Raw genomic sequence first — 19,395 nt, 5'->3', positions numbered from 1 at the left:
AGAGAAAGCTTCGGTGCCTTTGTGTGTGTTGGAGTGCAGATACGCTGAAGTTGCTAAAACTGCTGGTGAAGTACAGTACCCTCTGTAGGACAATGCAAAGAAGTTGGACCCTTGGAGGGATCCAGCATGACTGCCATCAGTTCCCATCCTGTCAGTGTGCTTCAGCCATGTCCCTAGTGCTCCCGGTCCTGGTGGGAAAGGTTGGTTTGCCGTTGGCTGTGCTGACCAAAGTCCCTGATAATGCCAGAGGCATTGGGTTTGCCTATCATGTTGACAGTCAGCTGCTGCTAACTGATCTTCTGTTGCTGCTTGTCTGCTGTCAGAAGACGCTCAGATATTTAAAAAGTTTGATGACTAGCAACTTCTGCACCACAGATGAAAAGCAAATAAAGATCTGGATGCATACCATCTCCTATCTATAATTCTACTTTGACTATGGTCTTATAATGCATATTTTTTCGGGGAATATTTTCAGTGATGCTTACTGATGTAAAGCATTCCCAGCCAGAAGTTTTGCGAAGCATTAGCGGAATAAAGATAAATGTGTGGAGAATCACTATGTTTGGTTTCGTTTATTGTAGTAGCTGTGGTTAAAATGCAGATCATACTGCTGTTTTGGATCACAGTCTTAATTCCAAAAATTACAATCATCATAGGTGGATTATATCTGCATCTTTTCAAATAGATGACAATATATTTCTGTGCTGTTTTTCCCTAAAGAAAAACTGAAAGATAAGAGGCAGGAGTTTGAAGTAACATTGCAACATTTAGTTGTCAAACTATGAATGGAAATTGCCATCACAGGGTCTGTGTTTGCTCTCATACTTCAAAACCCTGTAGTGAAATTGTATCCAAAAAGAAAGGAATTTCTTAAAAAAGACAAATAATATCTTAGTAGATGAGCAGTGATCCACCATAACTAAAATAAATATTAATTGAAAAGAACCCTGGAATGCAGAGAAGGAAGTGTGTTTGTTGTTTGGTGAACAGCACTCAGCAGAGCAATACTGCAGGTCGTGGTCTATCCGGCGATTCTTTCTTGGAATGCCGTTCCTCTGCTCTGCAACATTCATCAGCCCCCTGTCTGGTCTCTGAACTTCCTTTCCTAAGTTGTATCTTCCCATCATTGTTTATTTTAAAGACACAATACTACTCTCCTGCAGTTTTATGGTAAAACTGGTATGATAGTAGTACAGAGTTACTGACTGTTAAGCAGTGGCAGGTTTGGGTTGTCCACCCTTTATTAAAATGTTGCAGGGTTTATCAGCAAGCTCTGCTGCCTGGTAGTCAATGGATCCCTTTTTTGAAACAAACACACGTGACCTTTGTGACTGGCACGTATCTGTCATGAGATATCAGAGTCTGTAGCCAGAAAATAACCAGTTCTAGTAAAATTGCTGAAATTATTTCAGTTTCATCTGACCAGTTTATACTGCCGTTCACCTTTTCACAACCCCATACATTACTTTGTGAGGTTGGCCGGTCCCACTGTAGACAGCTTTCAAATGTAGTCGGTTGGAAGCCAGTTTGTTATGTACCAAATTCTGGGTGGGCTTGCCAGGCTATTGGAGTGGCTCCCGCTACTGCCATCCTGAAAAGGCATGGAAACATGTGTCTCTGCAAATGCAGTAGCCTGCATTCCCAGAGTTCAAACTGGTCTGTTCACCAAGATGGTGCTTATTGCATAGTGTCTTAATTTAAACTAGTAGTCGGCCGGAATTAGAATCTTAAGACTCTCTGACGGCAGGGTAGGAGTTTGAGTCTAAACAACCACTATAGTTATCCTGATGTTTGTTCAGATTTTTTTCAGATTTATTTTGTATGTATACTTCATAGACCATTTTATCACAACAGAGGAAGGTGTTGGAAGTTTCTTATCTGTACAAGTGTTTATCTGCTCTGGTTAGTGTTTTCATCCTATGTACTGCAGGTAACTTTACTACTGTTCAGGATAGAATTGGGTGAAAAGCTGGTCTTCGTATGCTGTGGAATTATTAAAGATGTACTTGTGAAACTTCTGTCTCTTCTAAATGTGACTAATGTCTGTCATCCTGTGGCTCTGAGAAGATGCATTTTAAATAAGTGTATCCACTTTGAAAGATATGTTATTGCTGAGTCATTTTCTTTAAAGTCAGTGTTACTTTGTAAGGGTTAGGTTTCCCCTGTTCTCCTTCCCTATAAATATCTTCTTTCCTGCATATCTTACCTTTCTGAGATAAGGTTTCTTTCTGTCAGCATTTAATGTCACGTGAGCATCATCAAGCTGCTAATTTAATGTTAGTGGGTGTTTCATGATGGTTACAGAGTGGTCATTGGTTCAGAAGACACTGGTCAGAAAGGGGGCAAAACATTGTAAAGCCACTCACAGTGACAGGAATCAAACACTCAGCAGAGTGGAGACTGAAAGGTTGTGCTTTGTTAGGAAGGCGTTAAGTACCTGCTGCTGCTTTGGGACGTGTGGGGGAACAGATAGAATTCCAGACATCTGAAATAAGAAGGTTTCACTAGAGCATTACTTTTTCCTTGCTTTCTGCGCTAAGATTCAATAAATTATTTTAAATATTGTGATACTTGAAGGCCAAGTGTAAGAATTTACTCTATTTGCTTTTTACCTTCTTATCCTCAGCTGCTTACTGCTAAGAATTTTGTTTTACAGAAAATTAGTCTGAATTTGTACTTAAGAGAGTGGTATGTGTGTTTGACTTTTCAAGAAGATCAGTCAGTACCAAATGCACTTGACCTACTCCAAGTGTTTGTATGCAGTTGCATGTTTGTGTGTGTTACACATTCAGTCCTGGGATGGGTTTCATCGCATCATTATCTGCAGATTTTTGCAGCCAGGTGTGTTTCCTGTGCCTTACCATACACTTATTAAATATATGGGACCATTATTCAGATGGTGGCCTGAATATTTCCAGAATGTCTTACAGTATTTCTGTTTTCCAAGATGGTTGACAGTTAGTCTGGCCCTCACAGGCATGGTAGAGGAGCTCATAAGAACATTTTGGCTGAATTTCTGGTGATGTTCATGAGGTAGAGGAGCAATGGCTGTTGTGCTGGTAGCAGAAAGAGGGATGGACTAATTCCAGGGCAAGGCAGCTTTCAAAATCAAGTAAGCATTATGTGATTATGTGTATAATTTAAAAGAAAAAGAAAAAAAAGCTAGAACTTCAGCACAGCCTGTCTCTCCAGTATGTAAGAAGTGAAGCAAATGAATACAGCCTTGAATACACTTTTTAATTTTTCAACACTGTATTTTGCCAACTTCAGTTCACTCTGTTGATGGTTCAGTCAGACCGTTGTTAAATTAAAAAGGGATATATGGTTGAATTATTTATTAAACAAAAGGTGCTTTTGTGTATGCAGACTACCTGGGTTTTGGATTTCTTTTACCATTGGAGTTTGAAGGAAGTCTGTTGCTAGTAAATTAAGAGGTGGATCAACCCTCCTTCTTCTAAAATAAGTCTTCCTCTGTCTCTGAGGCAGCTAACCTGTGTCTGTTCAGTCACAGGAGAATGCCAAATCTTCTTTCGAATGTCCAATTTTGACCTTAGTGTGAAGCTGTTTCCTCAGTTTGGTAGGCTTCATAGAGACCAAATGTTGGTGTTCCAGATTTGTGCACAGCTAGTGTTTGTTTTATTTTTGGAGGAAAACGGCTTGCAATTGCCTGATCTTTTCTCTTCTTGTCCCCTTCCGCAGAAGAAGAGAACTGCTGGCTTCTGACTAGACTGTCTGAACTTCAGGTCACTTTGGCTGATGGTTACAGGGAGAGCGCTGGGGGGGCCTTCCATCAGTCTGGGAGCTGTGATCTCTGTGGCTTGCTTAAAAACTCATGGGTGGTTTTACCTGGTATTGAAAGAGGAATTAACTCGCTCAATCTGAGGGAACATCTATCTTGGAGGTTGATATTTCTCTTCGCTGATGTGGGACTTGGTAACTATCTAGGAGTACAGCAATATAAGAAGTGTGATGGGCTGCAAAAGGCCAGCCATGGCAGCCAAGAGGCTTTAGAGGAAGGTTGATGAGACCTGCCAGGACTCTGAGGAGCTCCCAGTCACACCGATGTGTGGGAGGGTGATTGTGAGCCTGTAGCTTTCCTGTGGAAGGAAAGCAGTGAACAGTAGCGAGTGGCTGGGCACACCCTGGCTTTGATAGCTACAGATGGAGACCTAAAAGATTGCAGGGCCACAGTCCAACACCAGCACATGTAAAATAAGGCTCAGGATTTAGATAACTCTGTTCCAGCATACTGACGTGCATGGCCACAGTCCAACTCCAACACATGCAAAATTAGTTTCAGGATCATTCCAGCATACTGAAGCCTATGCCTAAACCAGTTATTGCAACAAGCTCGACTAAATCAGAGGAGAGGTTCAAAATAGTATTTTTTTCTTTTTTTTTTTTTTTTTTTTTTGCCATGATAGTTCAGATTAAAAAAAATTATATTTTCATAGTAGAAAAAGGAACCTGGATTATTGATGTATCACCTCCATAGGCAGCATTTCATATTTTTATAGTCAACAAATAGCATGTTATAGTGTCAGTGTACTGTAAGGCTATTTTCCAAAACATGGGTACAGGTTGACTTAGTAACGTACTTTTTGAGATACATCATTAGTATAAAAAAATTAATGAGCCCATTCATATAATATCATGTTTAAAGACATCGTGGTCTCAGTATGCCCATGATAGATTGTTAAACCAATGAGGAAAAAAAAATACTGAACAGTTAAAGGATCCCTTCTCAAGATTAGAAGTAATGAATTTAATCAATATTTTTCCATTATAGCAAAACTTGTGTAATTAACATATTTCATTTCTAGAAAAAGGGTGCTAGTAAAATAGATTCAGCAGAGTTGCTCATCAGTATTTCTTCAAGTATAGCTCATTTTTTTTTTTTTGTGAAATGGGGAGAGGAATTGGAAATTATACTTAAGTTGCATGTACCAAAGAAGGTAAATGGGGGAAAAATTATTTACAGAGGTATTTGTATTAGCTCAAAACAGTCATTTAGTTTGAAGGCAGCACTGGAAAGTAAAAAGTAAGAAAATACAAGTACTGGAGAAGTCTATACTAGCATAGTCTGTCCAAATGGTGTAACGCACACCGAGACCTTATCCACTTTTTGGAGACTCTGTCAGCACCTCAGTAATCAGTAATCTGTAAATGGAATGAGTCTTTAATTCTTTCTTATTTTGTTGAGAGGGATATTAGTAATTTAACTACCTGTACATCGTTTTTATGTGGCTGATTCTACTGTTGCTTGCTTTCTTACTGGCATCTACGGAAAGATGTTCCTGTGACATTTTAAATAATTTACATTTTTCTTTATTAGAATGAATTTTTATAAAATCTGGTTATCTGCTAATGGCACTTCTATGTTTTTTTTTGCCACCCTGTGACAAGATGATAATAATAATGAAAAGGGAAACTTCTCCAGTGATACCTGGTGCCCTGAGAGGTACTTATAATGTAGTCAACTCTGTGGTTCCGACTTGAAAAAAATATTTGTTTGTTTTTTGGATTTGTTTAAGCCAAGCAACTTGGGATGAAATTTGCCCAGTGTAGTTATTAAACATTTCCGTACAACTACTCAAAAGATTTTAAAAGGTATTGATGGATTTTGAAAACCATGTGGAACTGAGTGTTAATTTGTGCTTTTTAAAAGGACAGAAAGTAGGTTCAATAACACTCTCTTCCACCCAGAGTAACCCTCTTTCCTGCAGTTTACTGGTACCATCTTGGATTTTCTTCATAGTGTAGCCTGTACTCTGTACCAAATGGTTCTGTTTGTCCCACATGTAGTTTGGGAACAAAATAGAGGTCGTAATGAAGTACCCCATGTTTGGGGTTTATAGGTATGTAGGGATGCTAACATGTGGAAGAAACACGGTTAGTATGGAAGCAGGAAGAAGGCAGTATATTCATTCACAGAAGTCCAGTTAACAGTTATTTTAGTTGATTAGCTAGCAACTTCATTTTCTCCCTCATGAAACTGCCTCCACAGATCCTTACTTCTGGAGCTTAATGAGCAATAGCAATCCATCCCAGGAGTGGGAGATCAGGAGTGCTTAATTAAAGAGGGACTGTAAGGCAACTCTCCCAAATTGGATATCTGATCAAGCCTTGGCATCAGGAGAGCAATGCTAGGTAAAAGTGCTTATCAAACTCCACATAGCCACTCTGCAAATCTCAGAGATGGGAATATGATGCAGACAGCCTGTAGAAGCTGCTATAACCTGAGTAGTGTGGGCTTTAAGGCCATCTGGTACCTGAACACCTGCCTACAAATAACACATACAAGTCCAAAAGATGGTCCAGTTGGATAGCTTCTCTGCTTAGATTCCCTACTGGAATTTTCTCCAAAAGCAGTAAACAATCTGTATGAGGTGTGGAAAGATCTTGTCCTCTCTGATCAATAATGAAGTGCCCATTTCAAATTTAGGTGACATGATCAAAGCTAACACAGGTGAGTCAAGGATTTGGGTAAGATAACTACTGGGACAGGCTTACGTGAGAATCACAGATTGCTATTGGCATGAACATGTGTTTAAAATCCAGAATATTCTAATCTTGTTTTAAGAAAAGGAGGAGAAAACTATGGGAAGTATGTCATATGGAAGGTTTGGGAGCTAACCTATTGCTATCAGAAATATAAATGAGCACCTGAGTAAATTTTGAGGATGGATGACAAGGAACACTGTCAAAATACCACGGAAAGATCCATGAGTATATATTTAAGCCCAGGATAGCTGATCCAAAGAGTAAGTATCTTCTTTGCTTGTGAAGATACATATTCTGTACGGAGAAGTACAATAAGATGTTCTGGCAGCTCAGATGTGCACTTCTGAAGAAAGCAAGAATGAGCAGAAGCTCATCACTGAGAGTAACTAGCATTACATTCAAGATAGCAAGCAGATCCATTGTTCTGATAAATTAGGAAGTACATCCTCTTCTAACGCATCTACTTTTCCTGTGGAAAGATTACACAAGTCTAGTGGAATTTCATGAACCTCATCTGGTAAACTCGGTGATTTGAGATCTGAAGTGCTTTGATCTATACCGTCAAATTAGGGAAGTGCGATTTCAAAGGCGTGATTTTGGAGTAGCAGAACTGAAAAGCCAGTGAAGGAGTGGGTTGGTGGAAGTGTCTTGCATGCGAAGGGCTTAGAAAAGCAGGATTTTGAAACACATGAACAAAAGTAGTGTTAGAGGGAATGATGTAGTGATCTATGGTCATCTGCTGCAAGCTCAGCTCTCATTAGGCAGCTGGAGGTTCCAGTTCCTAGTGGTGTTGCCATAAAAGCGAAGACTATTTAAACAAAGACAAGCACTCTCATGGCCATGCTCAGTGTTGATGTTTGTTGACGTCATTGAAGGACTGTGCACAGGTCTGACTGCATAAATTGCAATGTATGCCTTTTAATTATACCATTTGTGCATGTGATCTTAGGATGGCCTTAAAAGTAATGAGCACTGGAAGAAGATGAAGTTTTGATATGCTTGCATGTGCATATATAAAAAATTACTCAAAACTCTTTTCAGTTTCATTTTGATTCAGTTTTGTCAAAACTAGTATTTCAATAATATGCTAAAGTCCTGATTCAAATCTAAGTGCTGAAGTTTCCTCAAATTCAGTAGGGCTGGAGAGGTGTACAGTAGCAAGACTAAAGTTTTAAGTTTACTTTCTTCTCATGCAGAGCTCAGAATATGTGTGATGGTTTGCAGGATAATGACATTTAACTGTAAGCTTCTTGGGGCATGGACCGCATCCCGTTGGTTTTGAACACTACTTAATAACTACTATCACTAATTAATAAAACAATAAATACAGAAAATGAACTATTCTGTGTTTTAGTAACTATTTTATGTTTCATATAGTATTTCCTTTTAAAGAAGTATAAAATCATACCCTCAAATGGTAAGATGTAATTACTGATCATGTATCTCTTTGTTCCAGACACTTTTATAAAAGTGTATGTATTATGTATGATGTGACCTTCAAATGTCATGAATGCGTTGTGCAATAAACTGTCAATATTTGTGGCTATATGGTACTAGATGACTTTTACAATAATTGGAACAGCTTTATTAAAAGCTTGGATCACTCAGCTGGTTAAAGAGAAAGACACAGGGCAATGTTCATCTGGGAGTTTCCTTCTGCCAACTGCTAAATGAAAGATATTGTAAGGTACTTAAGATGTCTTCTTTCTTTAAAAAAAAAATACAGTTAAAAAGGTCTCATACAAAAAAAAATACTCTCTCAAAAAATATTTTTTTTCAATGTGCTTAATTTTCAGTCCAAACTGAGCTCTGTAAGTTAATGAGTACTACTAAGTTAACGAGTTTAAGTACTACATCTGATTTTCTGTGTCTTTTGGTCACACAATTCTTCAAACAAATCAGGCAGCTAAAATGATGTACTCGAAAACTGTGTTTGAACTTTGATTATCTTAAAAGGTTTTAAAGATTTAGAACAATTTGAAAATTAAGACTGCTAAGAACTCCAAAACAAAAACTCTGTAGAGAATTTGATTAAAATGGAAAAAAAAAAAAAAAGAGGATAAGAAACATTTTGTGATAAACAAAAGCTTAATTTGTGGTTAAATGTCTATTGATGTCTCTTTGTGCTGTATGTACAGCCCCTTGTGTGTTTTGCAGAAGGTGTACCACAGTGAAAAGCAGTAAGATATGACCAACATTTGCCTACATGCAGTATTGTACAAAGTATTTTGTGCCCATGGGGTGTGACCAGTGTTCAGGTGTGTCGTGTGCTCCAGATGTGGGCTTAAGATGTGTGTGCTGCCCCCAGGTCACCAATCTACCAGTCAGTAAAAAATGGCTTAGAATATTTTGTCTCCCTGTCTCTTGTGCTTGAAATAACGCCTGGATAGCTCCCCTGTAGCCCAAGGTATCAGCTATGACTGCCGTTTGCCCACTTGTAAATGTTACAAGTCTTACCTCAGATAAATGATTATGGGCATTTTACTTCAATTTAATTTAGATTGTATTTTAAATTTAAATCTCTAATGCACTGATCAGTAGCAGAGGCAGGGCAGTTTGTGCCTTTTGTTTGCCTGCGTGGTTCAGAGGGCTGAGGGGGAAGTCTGATGTCCAAATTGGTGTCTTTTTATTTACCAGTGGAACCTTTGGTATAATCTTTATTTCTAATAATACAAACAATGCGAATGCTGCTTTCTCACTAGTAGGACTCTTTTCCAATTCTCTTCTAAAATAGCTCTCTGTTTAAACAAATTCTCTGCCAATCCATATTAATGCCTAACAGTTTAAGATTCCCATATATGGTCATTATAAAACCTAAATCCTTGATGAAACAATAGAGACAGCAAGTTGCTCCTGACCTAAGACATTAGTAACTCTTTCCAGAAGCCCAAAATATAACTGTAATATTTAGTAATATTAGATTCTTTAATTTTAAGCCATGAACTTCACTAGCAAAAAAAAAAAAAGTGTAGTGACATTTGCTAATAGAATTCTGATTTCAAGTTAGGAGCATTGGCCCAGATTCTGTTCTCATTCACATCGAAGCAGACTAATTGAAGCTACTGCAGGTAGCTAGAAAAATATGGTTACATTCCTATTTTCCACTATTTTCAGTATTATTAAAGCCTTCTTTAAGGAATAGACAAGAAACATAAAGCATGTTTTCCCAGAAACTGTGCGTATCCTATACTGCTTCCCAGTGAATGAGGTGGTTGAGTCCAGGCATACTTGCATAACGGTGGCAGATGTGACAGGATTAACATACTGAGTATCTTCTAACTCTCTTCTTGACATTATATTCAGGATAGATTTTTTTCCTGCCACAAGATGGGCTAATTTGAGTGGTTTATACGTTATAAAAACAATAACCGTGGTCACTGCCAATTCTCCTTGCACCATGTTAACTTTTACAGGTAGTTCAAAAGACCTACAAATATTTTGAATTCCAGAAATATATGAAAACCTGGGATTATGTGCAGCTTTAAAGACTTCTGGCCACATTTTCAAAGGGTTCTTTAATAATGTCTGAAAAATGTGCAAGAGCAAGCACTTGCAAGTGTGATTACCTATTTTGTGAGTTGATTACCTTTTCCATGTGATTGCCTGGTTTTGGCTAATTTGGCAATACTTGTGGCAACAAATTTTAACGTATTTCACTGATAATTTAGTCTGTATGAGGACTGCAATTTAGCTCCTTTCAACATGAAAGCACCTCTTTGTTAATTCCTGCACTTTCACATACACACAGCAAATAAATACTCAGGTAAAGTTTACAGGACATACACACAGATGGCTCCTATGAAGATCTGGCTGCTAACATGAATGAAGTCAGTGCTGCTACCTGACCAACTGCAGACAGGTTTCTGTTTGCAAAAGCAATTTCTGATTGTGTTTGTAGACTCATCCCAGACAGGTAGACCAGTCGTACAGGACATACATGGAAATTTCAAATAATTCTTTTTCTTTTGCTCTTCACGTGACTGGCTAGATAGCTTCTGCTTTGTGTACATCGAAGTTTGTCTTCCCTTTCCTAGAAATGTGTAGCGAAGCTGGCATTGTGTCTCTGTAGCATCCCTATCCATGTACTGAGGCAGAGTCAGCCGTGGCAGTGGCTCATTTCTGGGTGGATACCTGATACCTGGTTAAGATACCTCCTGTAAAAAAAAAAAAAAGGCATTTACTGCTGTGTTTCTCACCTTTTTTTAACCTACTACTGTAAAAGTGCTCCTGCCTCAAAACTGTTTAGTGGGATTGTCTGGCTCTGAGGAAATCTCTCTGGATACCTTGGGGATATGAAAACAGCCTCCAGCACTACATGGGTCATCTCTGTGACTTTTTGTCCCTCCTCTCCTGAGAAGCGAATATCTGCCTGAAGGACTTGATACAAATAACAGATTGCTTCATTTTCATTTCAGTCTGTGGCAAATAGATTTGCTCACATTTTGGCGGAATTGGCTCTTTGGTTATGCAGCTGATTGCCAATTTCTGATACGGATGTTAAAGCAAACTTTCTTTCCTTGCGTTTGTCCTGTGAGAACATGCACACAGTCAGTTATTAAGTGTAGCTGAGACAAGAGATGTCCCTGTCACACCACCTGAGGAGCTGCTTCTTGACTGAATTCCTGTGTCCTGTGCCACAGAGCGGGATCTGCCTGCCCAGCAGGTACGGCACACGCAGCAGCTGGAGGTCTGGCAGCTGTTGCCTTCTCCTTACATTGACACGGAGACTGGTTTCATATACAGAACTGAATGGTACTTTCTGCACTTCTGCCTATGACTTCTGCTGTGAACAGATGCTTTCAAAGTGAAAGGAGAGCTCAGCAAAAGTAAGTTCAGAGACAGGGCTTGGAAGCCGTACATCTAGCATGTACATCTTTACCATATTTTATACTCTGTTCTTTTAGTTCCTGCACTCGAATCAGGAAGGGTCGGGATGGGCAGGAAGACATTCAGGACGCAGACCTGCCTATAATGGAAGTAGATATTAAAAAACCAGTCTAATCTTACATGCATCGAGTGCACATGATGTAGACCACATAACTCAGTGAACCACAATGGCTGTAAGATAAGTAACTGTTCTCTTTCCTTCCTGTTCTTTTATCCTTGGAATTGAGCAGCCTGAAAACCATAGCTCAAATCTTGAGTAAATCATAAATTAGATTAATTTGGTAGTGCTAATTCTGGTTCTGCAGGTCTGTAAAACATCCACAGTTTTGCACAATTTAACGGAACTGACAGTTTTACTTGGGAAGAGGATCTCAATAGCAGGAGAAAGGGGACATCAGAGGTTTAGAATACACAATTTTTGGGAGATACGAAGATTTTTCATTCCAGCATACGCTTTTGTTGGTATTGTCTGTATTCACCAGTTTGCTTCTTAACTTTTTCCTTGCTGATGATCTCTTCTCCTTTTTCTGTGTCACTTTTTTCCCCTCTTTGCTTTCCGTAGGTTGCTTCAAGAGACTCAGTATTAAAAAACTTTGGTAGCAGAGTCAGTGAGACTTAAATGCATTTTAAAGTTAAATACATTTTAAATTTAAGTGTCTTGACAAATAGCTAAAATTTGCCAAAATGAGGCCCTAGTAAGAAGTTAGGGTAGCATTTGATGGGGCCAGTCGGGAGCCTTGAACATATCTTTTCATTATTTGAAATAAAAGAAATTGGATGTAAAGCCGCTCATTCAGGTAGCGATGGCCTCCAGCACTTCGGTGGGCTTTGTAGGCAGAGAAATTCAAAAGAAAACCCCTCAGCCCAGCTTTAAAGTCTTAGGAATGCTTTCACTGTGGGAAGAAAAATTCTTCAAGGTAAGGCCCCTGTTGGAGTAAAGCCTTTGGAGCTATCTACTGTATGTCTACTTAAATCTAAAAGAAAACTCTTCAGACCACCCACATCTTTCTTTGCTTCATTGTTGTTTTCAGTTTGCTTTTTCAGAGGGATTAGTGCTAGAGTAAACTCCATCGTCTCGCTGCCTTGAAAAAATTCAATTTTGTGTAAAGTGAAAATTAGACTCTTAAATCTGCAAAGCGAGCTGTTTATCTTACAAATTTATTCTTTTTTATTGGGCCACACATATTCTAGATAGAAAGATAAAAGGGAAATGGATAACAGGCCATCATTTAGAGTGACATATAGCAAAACATAACTAGTAGACTTACTTGGTAAATTCCTCCTGAGTGGCTTGTTAGCTTTATCTATATATTTATCTATAACGCTCATATAGTATTTATTGAAAACCAAAGTAAAATCCTGCAGTTTATCATCATGCATTCTGTATTTTGCACTTTAGAAAAATCTTTTTGCACTCAGGAATTCATTTTTTCTCAAAGCAGCTTAAGGCATGATTATTTACAACTTTTGAGGAGGAAAAAAGGGGAAAATCTAAACTCTTTAGGGAGATTGGAATTATAGACTAGGACCTATATATGTGTTCCTGGATTCCTAAACACAAAATAGATTCCTGTAGTATGTTACTTTACATACTTGTGAATAATTCAAAATGACAGTTACTAGCCTTCTAACTTAAATATTGTGCTTTAACTCTGCAGTCTAAGAACAATCAGAAAATGTTAAACAAGAATGTGATGTGAAAGCTATCAGATTTTGCCTTTTGAAAAGTAGCAACAGCTTGATTACATACACAACTAAGATAAGCATTTATATATATATTTATCACTCTATCAGCCCATTCTTTCAGCTTTAAGCAAAATAGTTTAGAGGGACAATTTTATAATAAATAATGAAATGCCTCTTAGTGTTACCTTTTCCAGAAATGTGGTATTTGGGTCTCTGCTACTGCATGAATAGTTTTTATTAGAGCTGAATGTTTAAGTGTTTCTTGTGTCCCATCACTTCCATTTAAAAAGGTAATGCTACATAAACTGCACTATGTTTCCTGACAGCTCTAGTTACGTATCAAATGGGTAAAGACAGAACATTTTTAGTCAGTAGTTTATGGTTGAAATAATGAAGGCACTGCATGCAGATTTTAACTGTATGCTTCCCACCTCAGTGTGACCCAGCTAGCTCAGCTTTTGCATAAGGGAGTGATGATTTGCCCACGTGTGTCACACTGCTGTGGTGTGCCAGGAACGGAGATCCGGTTCAGAATTTCAACTTTTGTCATGGTACTGTTTGGTGAAATCGTGAATTGATACATACATGTAATATTACATGACCCTGTAAGTACAAGGGGATAGATGAGTCCTGTGTGGTTTGAATAATGACTTCTTTAAAAATGCCCTACATTTTTTGAATTTTTTGTCAGTCTTTTGTAAGTTATTTTGTTAATACCCTGTTTGGATAATAGCAGCTTATTCAAGATGCCTGAGAATGCTGTTTCTTTATACTGGGAGAGAGGAGAGAAGTCCTGGAGTCTCACTCATCGTGTTACGATGCAAAGAACAAGTGTAGCTGTGAACACTGAAGGAGAAAAGCCAGGAGCTGTGGATGAGAGGGAGAAGGAGTTTCCCCCCTCATCTGATAGATTTTTTTATTTTTTTTTTTTAATTGCCTTTCCCATGATGTTAGGTCGCTCGCTAGGTCATGTGTTGTAACGCCAGTGCTGAGATGTTGCAGAAGAAAGTTGATCAGCTTTGTGTGCAGACATCACCACTGCTGTTGGACGCCCCCTATCACTGCCGCTCTGTTGTTTTGCCTTCGCTGATGCAAACTTTTCCCGTCTAAAAGCATACGGATTTTCACAATACTTGGAAATTAAATAGATTCAACAAAACAACAATCTGAAACTTTTGGGGAAAAAATTAATAGGAACTAAGCAAAAGAAGAAATCAAACCAGCTGCTGACACAGCTGTTTCTTTTCTTGTATAATTCAGTTCAATATAAAGGTACCATATGCTGCTTAAAATGATGATAGGAAAGATGAAATAATTTAAGACAATAACAAGAAAATACATGAATTGTCAGCATTCTGTCAGATTTAAAGAATGAAATAGACAGGTGTAGTATTGACATGTTTAACTTTGTGTTGTGTTAGCAGTTTTAGTGCGAACAACTTCTGACATGTGCTGAAGTGATGTGAGAACATTTCTGTGTTGCAGACATTGGAGAAGAAGCTGGGAGATCTGTAGGAGTCCAGCAGCCAGCTTTACTGAGAGACAGGAGCCTTGGTTCTGCCATGAAAGACTGCCCATATTGTGGAAAAACTTTCAGAACGTCACATCACTTAAAGGTCCACTTGAGAATACATACAGGTGAGAGGAACAAGTGAGCGGAGCACTGTCGACACGTGTTCGTGGGGGGGTTAACGTACTACGTGGCTAGGAGCCTTAATTCCCAGTGTAGATTTGGACTCATTAGTTGGAGAAAGTCTTTTGAGAAAGATATATGACAGTCTTAAATAAAAGCACAAGGAATGTGTTGTTGGATAAAAACCACTTTAATAGAATCATCTTTTCCCAATTGAGGTTATTTCTGTCTCCTTCCCTGCTTCATCACTGTTTCCTTCAATTACCCTTGTCCTTCAATAGGCATAAGCCTATTGGTTTCAGACTTAGTTATACTAACTGCTTCAAAGGCCGGCCTTAACATCTGCTTAGGGATTCTGTATGTTTTTCTCAGAGTTACTATTTTTGTTCCATTTAGCATGCTTATTTTTAAGCTCTCACTGTTCATATGAATACATCAGCTTCATGGATCTGCTTTTATTTCTTTTTTTTCTTTTTTTTTTTTTTTTTTTTTTAATAGAACTCGCCCAACTTAGTACTTACATGGCAAGTTTTACTACTTGTTTTAATAACAATCACAGCATTTCTACCCTACAGAGACTTACTGCTGGTCTGGATTCTCACTTCATTTTGGTATGTCAGTCATTGGGTGGATTGCTCTTCATACTAGTAAACTATAACCACTCCATTTAAATTATAATACCTTGTTTGCTTAAAAGTACATATGTGCACGGTAATGTTCATGTAGAGACACAGTATATGTTTAAGATTACTTAAATCTGACATATAATGCTGATATTCTCAAGCCTGTTGACATCACTAGAAATTCTGTACATGGCTGATATGATACTGTTTTCATCCAAGTCCTAGGTATTGTAGTGGGCTTTGGGAGAATGGGCTAAACTGGAGATTTAAGATACTTCTCTTTGTAAACAGGCATAGTGGGCACTGTAATTGTGAAGTCATTTTCTTTTTAAATTATTTTCATAATTTGCTACTTTTCTAATTGATAGGTAAAATAAATTGCATGAAGAAATACTTTCTGCTTGTACCTCCTACTTGAAAAACTTCACTGTTAATCTTTATTTCACTGAAGTACCAGATAAGTAGTATTTTCCTCCCTTCCCAAACTCAGCAGTCATGTTTCTCCTGAAAATTATTAAAAAAAAAAAAACCCAAATATTTCATTATTGAGATGGGAAAGTTTGTTCACTGTAATTTTCTTCTTCTTTCTTTGGATTGTGGAGTAGGATTATATTACACTGGTTTTGATCTGAATTTTAAAATTTGGCACCCTAATTTTTTTTTTTTTTTTCTGATTGGATTGCATACCATTTAGGGCAGGAATATTCTTTTCCATGTGTTGGACTTTTGTTTTTTGTTTTTTGGTGTTTTTTTTTTTTTAAACACACAGAAAAAAAAAAAAAAAAAACAAAAAAAAAACCCAAACAAACAAAAACCAAACAACAAACCAAACAGTGAAAACCCTATTTATGTGCTCTCTAATGTAGTGAAAGTATAAATGGTAGTTATTTTATTGGAAAATAATCTTGTAACTGAGATTTAAACAGTTTGACATTTTTACTAATGGAAATGCAAAGAAAAATTCTTTAAAATAACCTGAGGATACCTATCTCTCCCTTTTGCTTTATTATACAGTGGTCATTTTGTTCTTATTTTAAAGATGGTAGTGATTACGCATTTGGTATTTGTGGCTTAGAACTAATGGAAGGTAAATTAATTGCAATGGAAATATTTAATAAAACTTGCATATTAAAACTGACTAAACAAAATTAAAAGAAAAAAAATAAACCATGCATAAAATAACAAAAATCCTTCCGTACAGACTGTTGAAACAACATTTACAATATATTTAAAATTATTATATTTTTAAAATAGATAAAGATCAATTTCCAGTAGGTTGAGAACAAAGTATTTGTAAATAATGACAAGAATATGTTTAAATCGAGCAATATTTTACATATGGGAAATTGTCCTAGTAAATATTATTAAAAATGTAAATTGGTGAATTACCAGAATTATTACATAAAAATTAAGTTGCTTTGTAGCAAATGGAAATGATGTAATAGATACCAGTTATTAAACAAATATTGATTAGCTCATACTTATCAGGGACAGTTTCCTGCCTTTTATGTCACACTCTGTCTTTATTATGTGCCTGGATCATATAACTGACTGATAAAAAACACTTTACTGTGTTTCTCCACTACATTAACTCAATTACTGTTCTTGTTCTCACAGCACCTGTTTGTTAGAGATGAGCTCAAGCAGTTCAGCAGAAGTCAGGTTCCTTCGAACATCTGTGTGTTTGGAGGCACATGAGTAGGTTGGTTTGGTACACATGCCAAGACAAGACCCAAAGTCTGATCCAGCCAGGAGGTGCTTCTGTGGAAATGGGCCCAAAAAAAAAAAAAGCTAGAGAAGCTGTTTAATCTTCCACAAGAGGAGGAAGTTATCCTGTGTTTTAGAAGAATTAACCCTTGACTTGGGTTGCTTCTTTTTTCCCTTGGATGTTTAATGGTTGCAACCTTCTCCACACTGAGTCTCGGTTTCTGTGTAGTTTGCTGTAATAAAATAAGCTTCTGAAGGAAAAAAAAAATTAAGTTTTTATTTAGCATGCTAAGTTGAGACCCAATACACAACTGTAGAGGATTCTCCTTCTTGTCTATTTCAATGATATTCAGCCAGGAAGAGCTTTAAGGGGAAGATAGTAAGATATGGTTTCTGATTGTTCCCATATGATAAGAAGAAAAGGGCATAATTCTGTGAAATCAGAGTTTCTCCTCTTGCTTTACAAACAGTTGAAGAACAAGACAATTCCTTGGTATGACCTCAAGAGAAGAGAGGAAGGAATTTCAGGGCAAAATGCTCCAGAGCCTCGGGGCTTAGATATGGCAAACAGAACTCTTGAAGTACCCCTAGATGACTTCTTTATGTTGACCAGTGAATAGATACAGACTGTATGGTCCTGCTTCATCAGAGCTCCCTACTTCAGCTCACACAAGCTCACTATGTGAAGAGCTGCAGAAAGAAGAGCAAAGCGTGTATATGTACTAGTAGCGCATAGCAGACACTTTGTGATTCAGCTTCCTGGTTATAAAATAATACATAATACAGCTGAGAAGGTTAGAACACAGAAAAGGCTTAAAGATACTCAGACTTTGTGAAGAATAAAACCGTTTAAATATCTCAGACCTGTAACGTGCCATATGCAGATACTTCCAGAGTTTCCATTTTTCTCCTCTGGGGGCAGCAATTTTAGGTTCCTTAATTCAAGGAGCCAAGCATCTTCTGTATGTTCTTGAGCACTCTTATTTCCCACTGAAATAAAAAAAAAAAATGAGTGTGGCTTTACTTTACATGCCAAAGCCTTTGGACCGCACAGAAACAGTTAAGTGTAAAAAATAAAAATTTCTTATGTTCTACCTTTAACAAGTGACACATTATGTAGAGGCCGGTCTTCAGGTGCTCTAGCACCTCTTTGCACTTGTGTTAGTGTTCAGGAGTCACTGCAGATGTAGACCAGTTTGAGTTTGTGTGGTCATTAGGTTCTCGGGTATATTCCCAGTATGACTGGCAGAGTTAAATCCTCTGAGTAATGAAAAAAGAATAATGTGCGTGAGCGAAGTAGAGCCCTGAAGAAGGTTTGGATTGTGCTAAACAGAAGAAACCTAAGAAAGAGAGGGATAGGAAGAAAGAACTTGGTAGGGCTGTCCGTTGACTGAGAGTATGTTACGATACACATGACACACATCTTGCATGTATTAGATGTATTATATGCATTTCCAGTGTTACTGCATTTTCCCTTGGAAATGTGACTAGCCAATTTCAAAACTTGCTTAGATGAGCTTCTGAAATACAGTAAAAATTGTGGTGTTTTAAATAAATTCAATTCACATTTTCTTCCTAAAAAAAAGACTGGCTGTTGCCATTCTCTGAAGGCACTTGTAGTGGGATGAGCAATATGAATAATTAAGGAAAATGGGTACGTGTGCTCCACGAGGAGACAATTTTGGTATTGAACATCCTTTATTCTTACATTTCTAAGATGAACTAAAAGGACTTTTCATTTCTCTAGATTTCTCCAGATTTCTCGTCCTTAACATTGTGCAGCATACCTTTTCTCCTGTCTTAATGACATCCCAAACTTTTGTTGAAAATAATTGATTGAATTTAAATTTCCTTAAAAGTTTAAGAGGTAATGTTACAGTATAAATTTCCTACCAAACACTAAGTAGGGAAATATCCATTAGCGAAATTAACTACAGTTTCTAGGTAGCTAACAATGTGCAGTATACAGTAGGGCATGGCTAATGAACACTGCAGTGGGTGATATTTCATTATACAAATTAATGCTCACATTTTAATGGGAAAGTCACATAATGAATCTCAGCTTCAGTGACAGCAATTAGAGACACAGATTGTCCCCTTCTGGACAAGGCACTGTTTAGCAATAAGCAGCTGTGTAAAAAGTCTTCAGGTTTACAACATATATATATATATATGCTTTGGGGAAATCAGTGTACAGTTTATATTAATGTACTGAATATCTCCTGCAGAAGAACAACCATATTTATCCCTGTGCATTTTAACTAAGTAAAGACATGTAAAAAGACTAAATAAATATTGCAGACAAGATATAAATACGTGAAAATATTCAATTATAAAACTTTAGAAAAATTGAAA

General features: G+C 37.5%; 1 protein-coding gene across 2 annotated transcripts in view; it reads left to right on the top strand.

Moving 5' to 3' along the window:
• Nucleotides 1-19,395, top strand: part of ZNF536 (zinc finger protein 536) — a 244,411-nt gene that overhangs the window by 97,067 nt on the left and 127,949 nt on the right. For both annotated transcript variants that reach the window (XM_086758131.1, XM_086758132.1), the window contains exon 4: nucleotides 14,563-14,715. In XM_086758131.1, the coding sequence (XP_086614257.1) occupies nucleotides 14,563-14,715 (153 nt within the window). The remainder of the gene's footprint in view (nucleotides 1-14,562; nucleotides 14,716-19,395) is intronic.

The sequence above is a fragment of the Chlamydotis macqueenii genome, chromosome 13, assembly GCF_036417535.1.
Source record: "Chlamydotis macqueenii isolate bChlMac1 chromosome 13, bChlMac1.mat, whole genome shotgun sequence".
Taxonomy (NCBI): domain Eukaryota; kingdom Metazoa; phylum Chordata; class Aves; order Otidiformes; family Otididae; genus Chlamydotis; species Chlamydotis macqueenii.
The sequence above is the reverse complement of the archived record's forward strand: the minus strand, read 5'-3'. Positions and strand labels throughout refer to the sequence as shown.